The sequence below is a fragment of the Mesoplodon mirus genome, assembly GCF_964341445.2.
Source record: "Mesoplodon mirus genome assembly, chromosome: 20".
Taxonomy (NCBI): Eukaryota; Metazoa; Chordata; class Mammalia; order Artiodactyla; family Ziphiidae; genus Mesoplodon; species Mesoplodon mirus.
In genome coordinates, this window is record NC_138996.1 from 18,238,293 (window position 1) to 18,257,096 (window position 18,804).

General features: G+C 41.6%; 1 protein-coding gene across 1 annotated transcript; it reads right to left on the bottom strand.

Annotated features, from left to right (window-relative positions):
• Positions 1-6,616: 6,616 nt before the first annotated feature.
• LEPROTL1 (leptin receptor overlapping transcript like 1) lies at positions 6,617-16,490 on the bottom strand. Its single transcript, XM_082608598.1, has 4 exons — positions 16,371-16,490; positions 10,727-10,802; positions 7,761-7,947; positions 6,617-6,932 (listed from the first exon to the last, which is right to left on the bottom strand). The coding sequence occupies exons 1-4, from the start codon at positions 16,384-16,386 to the stop codon at positions 6,816-6,818; spliced, it is 396 nt and encodes a 131-aa protein (XP_082464724.1). The 5' UTR covers positions 16,387-16,490; the 3' UTR covers positions 6,617-6,815.
• Positions 16,491-18,804: the final 2,314 nt, after the last annotated feature.

Below are 18,804 nucleotides of genomic sequence, written 5' to 3' on the forward strand. Positions count from 1 at the left end.
ATTCCTGTTCACCTTCCTTTTCAATTACTTTGTAGTCTTGGTGTCTGGTTCCAAAAGTTTGTGGAATGAATAAATACTGATGGTGGGCCATGTAACGTTTCAGGTGGGAATGCAAAACATCACATGAGATGTAGAGTATTCGGTACACTTTTCCCTTTCTTCCCATCCATGCAGATAGCAGGTTCTAGGTTCACTGTCTCAGGACAGTATGCCACAGGGAGAGAACACATTGTGGAAAAAGGTTCATCAGTAATAAGATTATTCTACGTGTCTTTGAATCAAATCTATTGTTACAGGAAGAAGAGCCTTGAGGAAAAATAAAGTAGTGTTTTCTCCAAGGTTCGGTCCTGGGGAATTGTAATTGGGTTTGGGTGCAAAAAAAGTAAAATGTTCTGTGACTTGACTTCATCAGCCAGATTTTTTTTTTTTTTTTTTTTTTTTGCGGAACGTGGGCCTCTCACTGTTGTGGCTTCTCCCGTTGCGGAGCACAGGCTCCGGACATGCAGGCTCAGCGGCCATAGCTCACGGGCCCAGCCGCTCCGCGGCATGTAGGATCTTCCCGGACCAGGGCACGAACCCGTGTCCCCTGCATCAGCAGGCGGACTCTCAACCACTGCGCCACCAGGGAAGCCCCCTCAAGGAGTTTATAAAGCAGATACAGGTCAACGTGTCAACAGTATTCTCTTGTCTGGTAAAGATTTTAAACATGGTGAATGATGATATTTGTAGGTAAGAAATACATGTGACGAACCAGTAGTTTGGAAGTGGTGTCCACCTCAGTTGTCTCTTTCCAACTCTCCCTCATTACATCTTCTTCTCCCCACGCCCCTGACAGGGACAACTGAAAACTTGCTCGTCACGCTTGACTTCTCCCTTTCTCCCACACAGTTCATCAGCAAATCTGCTTGATCAGTTCCTTTTTAAAAATTTTTTAATTAATTAGTTGGCTGAGTTGGGTCTTCGCTGCTGCACGCGGGCTTTCTCCAGTTGCAGCGGGGGCTACTCTTCACTGCCATGCATGGGCCTCCCATCGCAGTGGCTTCTCCCATTGCAGAGCACGGGCTCCAGGCATGTGGGCTTCAGCAGTTGTGGCTCGTGGGTTCTAGAGCACAGGCTCAGTAGTTGTGGCGCACGGGCCTAATCGCTCCGTGGCATGTGGGATCTTACCGAAACAGGGGTCGAACCTATGTCCCCTGCATTGGCAGGCGGACTCCCAACCACTGCGCCACCAGGGAAGCCCTGATCAGTTCCTTTGAAATATACACTAAGTCTCACCACCTCTCCCATCTCCATTGTATCTGGGACCCAGAGATGAGGGTGTCAGAATCAAGAAGCTCCCACGACCACTGCTGCTGCGCTCAGCACCTCCCGAGCCCCAGGGAGCTGAAGAACCGCCACCAGGACGTTGCTCTGGACACGCCCTCGTGTCCATGACCCTGCCTGCCAGCAGAAGACCGGCCAGAGCAGAACGGGAAACTCCCTCCACCTCACTTTTGCTTCCCAAATCGTTTCCTCCTGTGAACCCCCAAACTTCTCCTTTGGCATGTATAGGAATCAGCTTCCTTTGGTCCGTTCTTGCGTCTCATCTTAGCTCACTAGACTGACAGCTCAGAGACGGACCATGTGTCCCCATCTTTTTCTGTTCCCCAACAGTACCTAGAATCGGTCCTGAAGTGTATAACTGCCGCTGGGAACAAAGGACTTTTCTAGGTACGGAGTATGGCTCAAACCCAGCTTTTTTTTCTTTTGGCTGTGCCACGTGGCTGTGGGGTCTTAGCTCCCCGACCAGGGACTGAACTTGAACCTGGGCCCTCGGCAGTGAAACTGTGGAGTCCTAACCACTGGACCGCCGGGGAATTCCCAAACCCAGCTTTTCTTAATCTTTAGGAGACTAACACCCTCTTCTTCACTACTATACTCATAACTAGGTTTTAGAGCTGACTCTCACCTATGTTTTGGAGCATGACGAAAATAAATAAAAATCCATCCATCTTAGTCCTATCCTAAGAAATTGTTCAACTGTGAACACTTTTAGAAACAATTTTCAAATGGTCTATGTTAAGTATACCTAGCTTTCAGGAAAACATCTGTCCTATTTTGGAGAGGTTCACAAATCTACCCAAGTTCACTGACACTTATTTCATACTATATTTACATAATATTAAACAATAACTGATCTGATAAGAGAAAAAGACATTTCTGATATGAAACGCCAAACTATACATCAGGATAACTAAATTATAAAGTAGTAATGCTCTTCATGCTCTTATTAAAACATACGGAAATACTCATGTTTGTTCTATAATATTTTATTCTATTTGATGGTTCCTATGGTGTAAACTGCAACAAAGTTTCTCTTTCATAGTATTAGCCGTTCTCCTGGCTCCTGAAATAAAAGATTCCTGACTTCCCCTTTTAGTGCTGCCTCTAAATACACAAAAGAAAACAGAACTATAATTGAAAAAGGAATGTTTTATGGTTTTAATTTCTCAGCTGTGGAAACATTTTTTGACTTTCTCTGTTTTATTCCTTCCAGCTGGAATTTACAAGATTAAGAGTTAATATCTGAATTGCTGTGACTACAGCATATAGTCCTATAGTCCTAAACCCAGGGATGAATTCAAGTTATCTTCAAGAGATTGGAAGCAAAATATACAGTACGAAGTTTCCTATGAAAATAAACAGCAAAACTGTCTCTATCTCTAGACTTTCTGCAACCGAAAACAGACGGTGAAGGGAGATGTAAGATCTCAGAAGTCAGACAAAGGTCTGTGAGGACCTTAAGCTCGGAATAACTCCTACATGAAAGCGTGGAAAACTGAACTCTAACGCTTCTGCTCAGCACTGTGCCATCTCCCTATCTGGTGCTCCTCCCACCCCCCTTATCTGTATACAGTTAACAATGACAGTTTTTTAAAGAGCCATTTCCGTCACAAAGCCTTTCATTTGTGTAAGAGGTGGGAGACACCCTAGTTAACTCCAGTGATGTTGTATTGTGTACAGAAATGTTATATACTTGATTCAGTCAGCTTGGTTACCTCACTTTTTTCCCCTGGCCACACTCCATTCTTACTAACATATTACTGACTAGAAAATTAGAAATAAAAGAAGTTAAGGAGTGTTAGAACACTCAGTTGTAAGAAAAGCTGGCAAAGACACAATTGCAGAAAAATACAGGTCAGGGGCCATTTAAAATAGGGGAAAATAGCACAGGGAATTCTGCTCAATATTATATAACAACCTAAATGGGAAAAGAACTTGAAAAAGAATAGATACATGTATATGTATAACTAAAATCACTTTGCTGTACACCTAAAACTATCACAACATTGTTAATCAAGTATACTCCAATATAAAATAAAAAGTTAAAAAAAAGCTACAAGGATATACTGTACAAACAGGGAGTATAGCCGATATTTTATAATAACTATAAATGTATAACCTTTAAAAATTGTGAATCACTATACTGTACGCCTGAAACTTATATGATATTGTACATTAACTATCAATATAAAAATAAAAAATAAGGGAAAAATAATTTATGATAACCCTAAATTACCAAGGAAAAATCAAAATGTTTTAATATATTCTAAGAAAGTATAAAAGTATATGATCCATTTAATACTTAGGTCAAAATAGTTAAAACAAACATAGTTCTTTTTGAGTTAAGCTTTAGTTGTCTGGAATATTTATTTTACAGGATATGTTCTCTTCCCTGGGACTGCATGAAAATTAGGAGTCCTGCAATAAAACAAGGGCTCCCTAATCTTTTCTGACAAAAAGATAATACAGGCTTATACAGAAGAAATATGAATTTGAAATTCCCACCAATTTATGCATCAAAAAGCCTCCTGAGATCTAAAATGTACATACCACTTAATAGTAATGTTGCATGGCTGCTTGTTAAATTTGATGTGACTTAAAGTTACCTGAAACTTATAAAACTAGTCACATTCAATATAAACATTCTAGAGTTTACCTTAAAAGTCTGGATTATTTTCACAATGCCCCCAAAATCATATTAAAGCAGACACTAAGAACCTATGATTTGAATTTTTTTTAAAGTATACAATGAGATTATAATTAGGGCAACTTGGGACAAGATTCATGTTTGATAAGAGAACAGTACTTTTCTCTGTTCACATTGTACCACACAGATGAATTTTTTTTACCTTTAACTGTTTGAAGTGTCTGCAAAAAGCAAAATGCTCTAATGATGAATAATAATAAATATATAATAAAACGTGCAGTCATAAAAAAAAAGTTCTGAAAGTTTAAGAACAAGTACAACCTTGACTTTTGACGCTCAGTAGTCTTTTTATGTCAACAAAACCTTCTATGGCTATTTTTCTAAAAGGTCAGTAAAAATTCTACTCCCCCAGATTACGAATCCTTTTACTACAGCTCAAAATCATACAGCTTCAGTGTAGTATTTACTACTATGTTTTCACTTTTATTTTGGAAGTGTAACTTCTGCAAGACTAACCTTGTAACTAACGTCATCCTTGCTTTATATCACATAGTTAAAATGGATAATGCACGTCAGCAACTAAAGTGTGTTGTATATTTTCATTTCAAAAACACCCACAAACTAAAATAGATATTTAAAATCTTTATTGTTTCATCATCAAAAGTTCTCTTTCCATAGAAGAATGGCAATGCAGGATCAGTGCACATTCTATGGAAAATTCAGACCTCAAGTAGCTAGCCTAGAAATCAGAGACAGCACTATGTCAAGCTATAGCGCAAGGTCAAAGACACAATGCTGCCAGTGCGATTAGCATACAGAATACGCAGCTCTCAGAAAAAGAGTCTATGGCCAAGTAAATGAAACAGTGGCAGTGCACTGCACTGACATTCTAGAACAGAAAATGGATGGGGGAAGACCAGAGAATGTTTTTTTGGCAAAAAAAAAAAAAAAGAAAAAAAGAAAAAAAATTGAGTAGATCGCAGGCACTGAGTTCCCAACTGTACCACCAGCTGCCTAATCCACCTGTGGCTGCCCCTCTGGTCTTTACGCCTACCACATCCTAACACTGCAAGCTGCTTTCAGCCTGTGTGTAAATGCGACAGCCACACGCACGCATATTTATTCTGCTTCCCATCTCACGGCTCAAAGTAACAACTTGAGTTGGGCGATAAAGCCCGCGGCCTTGAGGCATTTTTAGTAAAAAGCTGAACAAACCCACAATTTGTTCCCATTTTTTGGAGAAATCAACTTTATAGCACAAGACAGTTGTCATGATTACTCCATTTCGTCTGAAGGCAGAACAGATTTTATGTAAGTATACTGAATAAACATATAAACAAATGTCCTTAACAAAATACTGTCAGACCAACTTGAACATTTTCAAAACTAGCTCCTGAAAAAAGGTACTGATAATTGTGAGATGGAACATCCACTACAATTTGATCATGCCTGGTTACTGGGAATTTTTTGGTCAGCTTTGTGTCTGAAGCTGCTATACAGCTGGATTTGGCTACTTTGCATTAATTCACACAATCAAGACCGTTTATAAAAGGAAACAGCAAATCTATGACGGTGAAATAAAAATCAAAACAGTTGAGAGGTATACAGGAAACTTGCCTTCAATATTTTAAAATTACATATGATATAACCTTAGGGGATAAGAACTACAATTACCGTGGTCTAAATCTTGAGTTGTTAATACATGAATTATCGGCATAACTAACAAGTCACTTGTTAATCACGTCAAGGCCTTGCGGGGCTGGGGCACTCTGAATGTATGGTGGAGCAATCACTCTCCAGGTGTGTTAAAACCTCTAATTTAACGTGTTATTAAACCATATTGGAAAAGTTATTTTACTTAATATATACAATGTATAAAATAAGTTATAAGGAGGAGGCAGGAAAAGGTTTTCTAGTATGTAGGATGCAAACATACACTTTCCCATGTCAGTAGTAGTTCTGTGTGTGTCTCTTTACCCATGTAAAACATGAAAGACTGAAAGAAGATTTGAAATTCCACTTATAAATAGAAACAGGATTCAAGAAAATGGAATTTCAACATCGTTTCTTCCCACAATGCAACTCACTCTAATTGTAACATAAATAAAAACCGTATCTCAAAAATCTGTTTTTACACTCTTACCTTTAACAATAAGTTCTTCTAACAATTGAGAATAAAAGCACTCCTTTGTAGCAATTCCATAAAATAATTTTCCGTTCACAAAACACCTGCTTTCCAGCAAAACCAGCAACCCTTATGGAGGGCGTGGCATTAACACTTGGCCCCTCTGAGGTACAAATGCAGTCATATTTGCACTGAGTATATTGTCTATAAGGTATGCTAATAGTCTGCATGTTTGCATAAAATTGGGAGTGATGTCATCCTGACTGATTGAAAAACTTATCTTTGTAACTTTGTGTAGTAATGGAGGTTAAATAATTTTAAGGAAAAAAAAGTACTTTAGCCCAGTTAATAGCCAGCAGAACTCTAGTTCCTAACCAATGCAAATGGTTATTAGATTTAAAAAATATTTAACATTGCATACTGGTTAAAAGAAAAAACTGAACAGGGAAAACACGTAAATATTTAAATTCAGCAGGACACCACAAAAAGCATACTAGAGATAAGTGTGAAATCAGTCAAGCTTTTCCAAAAGAGAAAATCCTTTTAATCCTTCAGCAAGTCTCTGTGAAAATAGTATGCTTACAATACAAGTGAGAAGGAGCACCTAGAACACCCCCAAGAGGCTTGCTCCACTGCTCAGCATCACTGCCCCACCTCCTGTGTGCACGGACGGCTGAGAAATGACAAGAAGTCCATCTGACAAGAGTTCAGTAATCCCTTTCACCACTGCTGCCAGCTGAAGTCATCATTGCTGCCAAAGACCAAGAAAAAGCCCAGGATAGTTGCAAAGATGACAGTGTTTCCGGTGAGGACAAGTGCACAAGCTCCCCACTCGATCTACAGAAGAAGACAGAAACGCTCAGTTAACAGACATGAAAAACAACAAGGAAACGAAAAGTGAATCAAGGCTCTAGTTGTAGCCAATCACGATCCAAAACAAATACAACTTGTAATAATAACTTTGACGCTGCTGAACATGTAATGCTGTTCTTATGTATTGCTGGTTCCTTTAAAGAGACAGAAAGTCATGGAAGGTGATAATTATTCAAAAGCAAGCCTAGCTTCCAGGCTATGAGGAGGCAGCACAGAATTCTGTAATTTTCTGTTTACAAAGAAGTTTGCTCCAACACTTCATCAGTGAACCTAAAAATTTTATCTAGAGAGCAGATTAGATTTAAAGTATCAGAGATGCAAACACACTCGTGCACATTCTTTTCAAGAGGTGGCGAGTCATCGCCCTCTCCATGTGGAAGGGTGGCCAGCCCGTCTTCTCTGCCATCTCCACCCACCCAGAGATGGAGGAGCGAATCTGACTGGTGAGTCTGGGAGGCCTCTTCTACTCTTTGGTACTTTCCCACCTGCAGAGAACACGGATCTCCTCGGGTCTTCCATGTTTAAGCTATACAGGACAGGCCTGTGGTTGTTCAGCCCTGGCCGAGTCCATGTGCCCAATTCTGACAGTGAAGTACTGGCAAGCCAACTGTTGCTGCCAATGCTCTCCGGTATTTCCACCAGTTAACCACCACAAAAGTAAGATTTTTATCTCTTATCCTCTAGGCTCCTATGTCTCTCGTCTCTTTTTCATGTCATTTAACAAAAACGTTTTTCCTGAGAAAAACTTAACACAATCTAATGTAAAACCATTAGAAGAATGCTTTCACTTACCAGGTGTGCTCTGGCAAATACAATGGGGAGTCCAAAAGCTGAGACCACAATGCCTGTCGTAAGAAATATGGCCAGTTCCTTACAGGCATTACTCATAGCATCTGTATCATCCACTAATCTTCTTGCTATGCAGTATGGAATAGGTGAAAGGATGTAAAAAAACAGAACAAAGAGAGGCCAGTATTGGCTAGAAAAAGAAAGATACGTTAATGTAGTTTTTGCTATCTTTGTCATTTTCCTCACACAAAATCCACTCTTTTTAAAAATAAGGACCGAAGCATATTGCAAGGTACAAAATATAACACAGTTTAAAAATAAGCGATAACCTGAACACTGAAAAGAGAGACATTTAGAGTCACAGTATTCCTAAAGTTATGATACAATGATTAAATATTTCTCAAATTAAAAGAAAATGCTTTATGAATTTTAACAGTTGGAATCAAAGCCCAAAATTAAAAATACTGTTTTTCATTTTAGGTTATAAATAAAAAGGGATTATTGAAAAATGGAATTATTAACAGTAATTTTTAAAATTCAAGATTCATGCCCTTGACTTCTAACATCCTGCCTTAGCATGAAGCTGGAACACTCCCAAACTTTCTATAGGTCACTAGGAACTCCCAAAATACTGAAATCAAAATACAGAAAATGAACTGACAGTAATATTGAAGACTTTCAGTCAGAATATCAACTTTATCACAATAAAAATAGATGGCTTTTGTCTACAGTCTAGCTATCGTATTGTGCCAATGTCATTTACTGTTTGTGATCATATAAAACAGTTGTGGGGCCTCCCTGGTGGCGCAGTGGTTGAGAGTCCGCCTGCCGATGCAGGGGATACGGGTTCGTGCCCCGGTCTGGGAGGATCCCATATGCCGCGGAGCGGCTGGGCCCGTGAGCCATGGCCGCTGAGCCTGTGCTCCGCAGCGGGAGAGGCCACAACAGTGAGAGGCCCGCGTACAGCAAAAACAAAAACAAAAACAAAAAACAGTTGTGTAAGATATTAACACTGGGAGAAGATGTGTGAAGGGTATAAGGGACTTCTCTGTACTACTTTTGCAACTTCTTGAGAGCCTATCATCATTTCAAGATAAAAAGTTAAAAAGAAATAGACGGCTTTTAAAACTGCCATAAAATAAAACATACATCATAATGGAGATTTGCTTGTACTCAGACACTCATGATAAGCAAAGATTTATCTATATGTTTTTCCTAAAAGATCTTTTCCTAAATATTTCGAGAAAAAAAAATTACAAATGGACATAAGTTTAAGGAAAAAAATGTGCAAAAAATATAAAAGCACAAAAAGTGAAAAACCAAGGTTGTCTGTGTCTTCCCCACTCCTACTCATCTGGGTCCTTCCATATTCCCATATAGATAAACTTTAAAGATATGAATGAATCACTGCACTTTTAAATTTAACAATATATCTTATTTTACATGTTAGCAATCCAGGTCTTATTCTTTTTTTTTTTTTTTTTTTTTTTGCGGTAGGCGGGCCTCTCACTGTTGTGGCCTCTCCCCTTGCAGAGCACAGGCTCCGGACGCGCAGGCTCAGCGGCCATGGCTCACGGGCCCAGCCGCTCTGCGGCATGTGGGATCTTCCCAGACCGGGGCACGAACCCGTGTCCCCTGCATCGGCAGGCGGACTCTCAACCACTGCGCCACCAGGGAAGCCCCTAGCTCTTATTCTTTTTAAGACTGCCTAGTATTTTCATTGGTGGATGGACTATAATTTATCATTTTTCTTTTGACAGACCTTTAGGATGCTTCCAGTTTTTTGTTGTTGTTGTTGGTAATATAAACAAGGCTGCCATGAACATCCATACTCTCCCCTGACTACACATATCTTTGCAAACATCTGTAAGTGGATTTCTATGAGTAATTCTAAGAAGTGGAAAGGCTAGTTCAAAGAATATATACATTTTGAGAGCTACAGGCAAGCTGGCCTCCCAGAGGACTTGCACTATTTAAACTTCCACCCAGAGTACATGACAATGCTTGTTTGCCATATCTTTTATCTTTGTCAATGGATTTCATTTAATTGAGTGAGGTTGAGTATATTTTCATGTTCTTAGTAGCAATCTGCAGTTCTTTTTTCATATTTGTAGTTCATTTTTCTATTGCATTGCCTGTATTCTTTCTTTTTGATTTAAAAAAAATTTATTTATTTTGTTTATTTGTTTTTGGCTGTGTTGGGTCTTCGTTGCTGTGCGCGGGCTTTCTGTAGTTGTGGTGAGCGGGGGCTACTCTTCGTTGAGGTGCGCAGGCTTCTCACTGCGGTGGCTTCTCTTGTTGTGCAGCATGGGCTCTAGGTGTGCAGGCTTCAGTAGTTGTGGTACGCAGGTTCAGCAGTTGTGGCTCGCAGGCTGTAGAGCGCAGGCTCAGTAGTTGTGGTGCATGGCCTTAGCTGCCCCGCGGCATGTGGCATCTTCCCGGACCAGGGCTCGAATGTGTGTCCCCGGCATTGGCAGGCGGATTCTTAACCACTGCACCACCAGGGAAGCCCTGTATTTTTCTTACTAATTTATCCTATTAATTAAAAAAAATTCTCTCTGTCCTAAGGAAAGTAATTGTCAAAAGTCATTTACATGACTTTTTTTGTCAGTTGCTCTTGACTCTGCTTACAGGTTTTTGTTTGTTTGTTTTTACTCAAAAGATATTTTACATTTTCTTGTATTTAATTTAATCAGTTGGTTCTCAAAATTAAGCAGTAGTACTGGGCTACTGTGTTGCTATCCTGCCATTAAAGACTTAGCAGTAGTCAAGGACAGCCAAAGTCTTTTTTGCACGCTGCTGTCCTAAAATCTTTTCAAACACATTTTAAGTGAAGACTTAAAGTTTGTCCTTGGTAAACGACCATTTCTCAGGATTACTTCTATTGTAGTAAAAAAAATTTTTTTTTTAATTTTAAAAGTAGAAAAATTTTACACTTAAACACTCAAAAAGACAAAAATTTTACATACTTGTATATTGGAAGGGCACATCCAAGCATCAAAAACATCAGCCCAATTGCTCCTCCAAAGGACAAACTAATCAAAGCTGCAAAGTAAAAAATAAAAAGACAAATAGAAATAGTCATTAAATTAAATTAACACTATTTTTTATTAATATTACTATTAGCAGTCTGAACATTACCTGTGATCCCAGAGGCAAAAAGCAAACAAAACACACCAAAAAAGCAAACGTATTAGTGAATCATCTTCAAAAGCTGAAGTTATCTGGTTTCAGAATAAGTCTTTTGTGGCATCTTCAAAGCAAAATACAGTGATACTGATATTCAAATCCCTGACCGATCGCCAGCACATCATCACATTCCCAAATTACTGGTTCCATGTCAAATAAGCATCCCAGTCTGCGAGATCAATGCTCCTCCAGGCATTAGTATGATACTCACTCCTCAGATCATTACAGTTTTGAAAAGTGGTATGTGGAGAAACTCCGCAGTCAACTTTACTGGACTTCAGAAGCCTCATCTATGGGAAACCCTCCCTCTCCTGAGCAGTTCCTACTTCCTGCACACACACCCCCAACAGGCATAGGTGAAAAGTGTCCATGGATATCTGTAGTCAGTAATCTCAGTTAATTAATTCTGCTACAGATATTTAAATCGTTTGCAAAACAATAGCTGGGTTTCTTTCCCTAATTTCCTACACATTAGAAAATCTGCAGGATAACAGGTACAATCCTTCGGTGGTATCACTGTTTTAAGACATTATCACAAGCAATAGATTCATTCTATAGCTGAAATATAGTTTCTGAATCACACACACATACTTATACAAAGCATTATGTTTTATAAAGTGTTTTCACATAGATAAGTGAGTAGAAACAACTTCCTTGAATATACATAGTTAATCAATGGCCTAGAATTAAGCAAAGAAACAAATGATCAATTTATTTTGAATTCTATACAACCTATATTTCTGCAAACTACAGTGGCTAAGAGAAAAACTTACTTTTTTTTTTTAATGATGCAGTTCACTAACCTTAACAGAAACATTAAAATTCAAAAGAGCTGTCGAAGGTCTACAAATTACCAAGACAAAATCCAACATATACAAACCAAAATTAACACAAGGGGTTAAATGCTGCTAAGAACTACTGATATACTTCTCTGAATTAAGATGGTCATAATCAAGGACACCCACTGACATGGGAGCTGGGCAGATTTAGTTTTCATTCAGATCAGTGATGTAGGTCATGTCAACCGTGAACACATTTACTTAGTCCTTAATGCCATTAGATTTTCAGTTGCACAAAGAGAAAGACACATTTGCACTTTAATCTGCAGCAAAAGAGGAACTTCACGTTTACAAGGGAATGCCATGTAAGCAGTGAGGAAAATACCAAGTTCACCGTTTGTTTTGTTCAGTTCAAGACAGGTCCTCATAAGCGGACCCCACTTCCTTGCTCGGACACACATCACCCCAGGCTAGCACCCCTTGGTCTCGGCACTGCAGCTGTACCGGCCCCCTTTCCTCTCCTGGAAATCAGCCGGCTCCCTCACCCACAGGGCCTTTGCACATGCTATCCCTTCTACCTCAGACGCTTTTTCATTCATTTATTTCATTCAAGAAATGTCTACATAGAACCAAATACCTAACAGGTGCTGGGGACATGTTAATGAACAGGCAAGGCCATGTCACTCACGGAGCTTGAATTCTTGTCCCAGTCCTTGCCTCTTTCTGCCAAGTGAACTCCTACTTTTCCTTCAGGTCACAGCCCAGTTATCTCTTCCTCAGTCAAGTTTTTGCAAAGCCCCTGACTAGACCGATTCCCATTATGTTTATTTATTCACTTATTCCACAAATATCTACTGAGTGCCTACTGTGTGTCACACACTGTCCTTGACACTGGAGACAGCGCAATGTAAAGAAATCGAAGCTCTTGCTCTCATGCTTACATTCTGGTGGGAGAATAAAGCAATTTTTTTAAAAAGTAAGCAAATAAATGTCAAATGTTATGAAAAAAAAATCAAGTAAGGGGGTGGGAGTGCTATTCTAGATTCATCAGCTGGGAAGGCATCTCTGATGAGGAGACATCTAAGCAGAGATCTATATGAAATGAAGAAGTGAATCAATCTCATGGCTATCTGGGGGGAACATTCCAGGCTGAGGGACGTGCACGTGCAGAGGTCCTCTTTGCTCTGGATGCCTCCCCTGTGCTCATTTATCACAGCTGCAATGTTATACTGATTTGTATTTGTCTTCCCTTGTAAGCTGTTCACACCACAAGAGCAGGGAAAGAGTTCTTCTGTTGCTGATGTTCAGGCCTCAGCTCTTAACACTCAATAATAAACATGTGTAGAATGAACAAAGGAAGCAAAGGGAAAAGAGAGAGGGAGATGAAAAAAGAGAAGAGAGCCCAATGCAGCAGAGCAGAAAGAGCCGTAACTGAGAGTCAGGAGGCACTGGGTCCCAGCTCCTACCAGCCACTTACTAGCTGACTAAATAAGTCATCTAAATATCAGTTCTTTCTTCTATAAAATAAGGGTTGGACTAGATCTAAAATGCAAATAATTCTCTGAACACTAAAGATACTTGTTATAAGACATGCTGAAGAAGTAAAACACCATCTCTGCTTTGTGAAATATAACTGCCAAACAGCTAAGTTCATCACTATAACAACACCTTATTTATTCAAAAGCCATTTATGCAGCATAGAGCTTAGACTCCTGAAGGAAATAGACAGATAACATACATACCACAAAGCCCATACACTAAAGCTAACATTCTTTATAAGCAGACACTTAGGCTCTTATTCAGAAGTTATTTATTCATTTTTTGTGACAACTGTGTGTGAATTCCAGCGGAATAAAACCTTTTTATTTTAAAGGATCACCTATGCTCACTTATACATATATATTTCAATAGGCAACTCAGGTACCCAGAACAAAGTTAAGTGAAAAGTAACTTTTCTTTCCTGGATTACTGTTATCTGAATCCTGTGAAGACAAAATTTTGTAAGCTTATTTTGCTTCCTGTATTTAAAGAGATGAGAAACAGGAAGGAGAGCTGCATACAAGCAAGAACTGCCCTCTGATTGGGGGGAAGAGACTAAAAAAAAAAAAAAGGTTATATCAGGCATAAAAATCTCAAAGAGCATACCAGATTTGCGATAATCTTGGCCAAGAGATAAGTAGCCTTAGGACTTGGTTGCTGAAGTTAACTCTGTTCTATGACAGAGAAAAATTACTTATGTTCCTTTTTTAAAAAAATTTTTATTTATTTTTTGCTGCATTGGGTCTTCGTTGCTGCACAGGCTTTCTCTAGTTGTGGTGAGTGGGGGCTACTCTTCATTGCGGTGCGCGGGCTTCTCATTGCGGTGGCTTCTCTTATTGCGGAGCACAGGCTCTAGGTGTGCGGGCTTCAGCAGTTGTGGCACGTGGGCTCAGTAGTTGTGGCTCGCGGGCTCTAGAGCGCAGGCTCAGTAGTTGTGGCGCACGGGCTTAGCTGCTCCGCGGCACGTGGGATATTCCCAGACCAGGGCTCAAACCCGTGTTCCGTGCATTGGCAGGCAGATTCTTAACCACTGTGCCACCAGGGAAGTCCCTACTTATGTTCTTACCCTCAAAAAAGAGTCTAAAGTCTTTGAGTACACTCTTAAAAAGTTAATGAAGACGATTTCTTAAAACAAAAACAAAAACAAAAAAAAACAACCCAAGGAACTGAAATAAGATTCAGGTATCAAAAATAATTTTATGTGACATCTCACCTCCCAGTCACAATGGATAAGATAAATGCCAATGGGGTTAAATAAACTGCTCAAAAGTGTTCTCAAAAGTTGTAAAGTTTCTCCAGTCTCATGAGATCAGCAATTAGGCTGATTTATATACAAAACTCATCATTTGTGTATAAATGGTTGTCCTAGATGACACATCAATGAGGCAAAATTTTATGCTGTAATTGAGTGATTTGACATCCAGAAGGCAAAACTTAGATGAGTCTGGCTTCTACACCCAAAGCCTCCAGGCTGGGGATGGAACAGCCCGATTTATCTAAACTCTCAAAAGACTGGGTGCTAGTTCGGGATTACGAAGAGACTACAGTAGGAGAAGGGACCAGTTCCCTAACCTGGGAGTTACCAGAAAAATCCAGTATATAACAAAGTAATAGGCAAATGGCTTAAGAAGTAAGTTGTGGATTAAATCATAGCAACACTCCCACCTAACAAAAAGATAGGCCAACAGGAAGAAAACATCCTGAAACAATCATAACAATCAGAAAATCTTACTGAAACCGAAAGTGTAAGTACAATCCCATCTGAGACACTTTCTGCTGATTAATATTCACCTAAGTCCACAATCACAGAGTTATTTTCTTGAGAGAGAGACTCCTGCATTTATTGACAGTAAAGAAATGGAGAACTGAGAAACTGGCAAAGAACTGAGAAACTGGCAACATTCTAAAAAAAACAGCATTCTACCATAACTGCCTTTCACACAGGGATTTTAAAAGGTCTGTTAGAGTTCAAAAGGAGACTGGAAAGTAACTCAGCTGGTCAACTGACAAAGTTTTCTATAGGAAATGAAATGTCTTCAGACGTTACAAACAAATAAGAAACAGTAAAAATGTGACTCTGGGGAAGCAGCTCAGCAAAAGCTGTCCTTAAAGCAAATAAAAAACACAGAAAAAACACTGTTATTGAAGTTCTTCACTTCCTGCTTGCCTGCCCCTTCTACAAAGCCTCAGGTCAGGAAATCAATGTAATCCATTGTCAAGAATTAAGTTGAAAACATTGGTAATGGTATTTGCTTCTAACCACGCTAACAAAACTACAAAACAGTTGGAAAGCATGCGACATCCCTTATTTCTAAAGGAAACTGACTAATAAACGAGTACTTTTCCATTGAGTTTTAATGAAAAACTCTTGCCTTAAAAAAAAAACCCAACTAAATAAAAACTTTGAAATGTGGAAAAGCCTCAACGTGCAACTGTAGAGAGGGCAGGGGGAAGGAACCCTTTGGGGTCGCTCTCTGGGTCTACCCTAACAGACCAACACCGCAAATCAAAATGCATCCGTTTTAGGAGCGTAAAGCTCTGAGTACGGGTCCTGAGCGTGGATGTGATCGCCGAGGTTTGGGAAAGAACCATCCCTAAGGCCTTCCAGGGCGTTCCTGGGGGACTCGGTTGGGCTCAGCGCCCGAAGACCGCACTCGTGCCTTTAAATGGGAAATGACACTGATTTTCCGTAACTGGCATCTCTAGCGACCCCCTCAAAACCACCCTCTGCCCGCCTCGCTCTCGGAGGCAAACTCCTGCAAAACATGAGTGATGGCCCGAGCGGCTGCGGGACTCCGAACACCCCGCGGGCCATTTCATTCTCCGTACGGGGCGCGACGAGTGGGAGCGAGGCTGCCGAGCTCAGCAGAAAGTGGGGGTTGGCGGACAAGCCGCCGACCCCGCCGTCCTTTCCCCGAGGCCGCCGCGCCCACCTCGGCTCCGAGGGCGCAGGCCGGGGGTCGGGGGTCAGGGCTCTGCCGCCAGCGCAGTGGCCCCGCGGCGCGCGCCCGGCCCCGGGAGGCGGCGTGCGGGGCCTGCGTGGGCCTCCTCCCCCTCTCTGGGGGCGGCCGCGCAGCCTTCCGGCCGCCCAGCGCCCCAGGCCCACCTTTGATGCCGGCCATGGCGGTGACGTCGCTCCTGCCTCCGGGACCCGAGGCGACGGCGGCGGCGGCGGCGGCCGTGAGACCGGAGACGCGCGGCGGCGGCCAGACAACACCCGGAAGTGCGCGACGCAGCACTTCCGCCGGCGGCTCGCGCTCGCGCTGGGGCGCGGGGGGCGCGCCGGGCTGGGGGCCTTCGGGCTGACCCCTTACTCCCCGGCTCTGCTCCCGTGGGATCGCCGCCCTGCGAGGCTTCCCGCCCCTGCCCCGGTTCCCGGGCCGTGGAGACTCCAGCTCCCGTGTTCCCTGCAGTGTCCGGGGAACTCCATCCCGCAGACCCCAACGCGCATCCCGCAACCTCCCCATCCTTCGGGAAGGGAGCGCGAGTCGACGCGGTCCTTAGGGAGGCCTGGTGTGATGCCTTTGGGGGATCCTTTTGCGTCCTTCAAAGCGCACCCATTTCTTTCTCCTCCCTATCTTGTAATAAAGGAGCAGTAAGGCCAGTTGGGTGGTCTGCACTAGGCTTCTCGCTTTCCGACGCAGAACTAGGGTCTGGTGAGACCCACCTCCAGAGGGAGGAGCGGCGGGACTCAGTAACAAGTGGATTTAATACAAATCCGAGCTCTTGGGAGTCTGTGAGAATGTTTTTTTTTTGTAGTAACAGGGCTAGGAAAAAAGTAAGCAGAGGTACAAATACATTTAGTTAAGTAATCCTACAAATTGATTGAACATTTACTGATATTATGTGTGGGGAGCACTAAGGTGAGCAAAACTAGGTACGGTTTCTGTCCTCAAGGAACTTGCTGTTTAGTGAGAGAGACAGACACGAAAAAGTGTAACATTGCAACAATGATAACTGCAAAGAAAGTGGATAGATAGGCCTGTGACAGTCTTTGATCTAGATTAGTCAAGTGAGATTTCCCCGAGGGAGGGACAACAGCAGGATGAACAGGTGTGTAACTAGGAGAGAAAAGGGAAAAGCCATCATGGGGAAGGGACAGTGTTTACAGGGGTGGGGGAGGTGAAGATCACATTTAGGAAGCCTTTTGGGGCACAAGCCCTGGTGGCTGAGGGAAGTGCTAGTCCCCTAATTTCCTTTCTTTTTTTAAATTAATTTATTTTTGGCTGTGTTGCATCTTCCTTGAAGGCACTTATTATTTATCTGAACTATATTATTTGTTGGCTGTCTCTCTCACTAGAGTGTAAATTTGTACAACGTTTTATGTTTGTTCACCACTGTCTAGAACTGTACGTGGCAACTGATGGGATCTCAAATAACAGAAATTCTCTTTTTAAGGTAATTCTCTACCTTTCAAAATCCAAAGGTCACTTTTTTCTTTTTTTTTTTGCGGTACGCGGGCCTCTCACTGTTGTGGCCTCTCCCGTTGCGGAGCACAGGCTCCGGACGCGCAGGCTCAGCGGCCATGGTTCACAGGCCCAGCCGCTCCGTGGCACGTGGGATCCTCCCGGACCGGGGCACGAACCCGCGTCCCCTACATCGGCAGGCGGACTCTCAACCAGTGCGCCACCAGGGAAGCCCCCCAAAGGTCACTTTTTGATCCAAACTTTCAACAACAGTGGACACTGGTGACCATTCTTTCTCTCAACTACCATACCACTGTTCTCCTGTTTGTTTCTTATACCTCACCAGAGATTTCTTTTCAGACTCTTTCTAGGAACTTCTGCTCAAGGTTCAAATGTTAGTGTTCTCTTAATTTGGTCCTGGGCCTCCGTCTTTGCTATATCTAAATTCTCTCCCTATGAATTGTATCTCTTCCTGTGGCATTAAATACTGTCTTCTTTTTGATAGCATAACTACCAAGTTTACCTTGGCTTCGAAATTCAGACTTGTATATCCAAGTGTCTGTTTGACATGTCTACCTGGATTCCTAAAAGTCACCTCAAACCTAACATGTGGAGACCAGAATTCTCTATTATCTTTATTCCAGTCCCACTTGGTCCCACTCCAAGCCACCACTGTTAGGCCTACTCTTGTTCCACTCTTCCCCAAACTTACTTTGCTTCAGTTGCCCTGGCTTTGTTTGCCTCTCCCAACCCCTAAGTTTTGTTTTATTCATTGCTGTATCCCCAGTGCCTAGAACAGTGCCTGGCAGGTACTGTTAGGTACTAAATAGATAAAGGTGTTAATCAAATTAGTGAGTGATGTTCCTCAAAACAGAAACTTAGGGCTTTTGCATCCACTGTTCCCCAGGCGGTGAAGGCTCTCCCCCGATCTTTGTATTTTCTCATCATTCAGGTCTCAAAGCTTCAAAATCACTTCCTCAGCAAGGCCCTCCCTGAAGTTGGCTCCTAGTCTCTACTGTATCACCCTGTTTTATTTTCATCAATGCACTTATCACTATTATCTTTGTTTATTAATTTATTATTTAATTTTGTTTATCTTAGTTCTCATCAGTGTAAGCTCCATGAGTACAGAGA

What these genes read in the sequence shown, in the direction of transcription:
- LEPROTL1 (XM_082608598.1), bottom strand. An exon ending in TGTGCCCTTCCAATATACAA is followed by an intron (nt 7,948 to 10,726) that starts GTATGTAAAATT and finishes TTCTTTTTCTAG; the next exon opens with CCAATACTGGCCTCTCTTTG. An exon ending in TATTTGCCAGAGCACACCTG is followed by an intron (nt 6,933 to 7,760) that starts GTAAGTGAAAGC and finishes CTTCTTCTGTAG; the next exon opens with ATCGAGTGGGGAGCTTGTGC.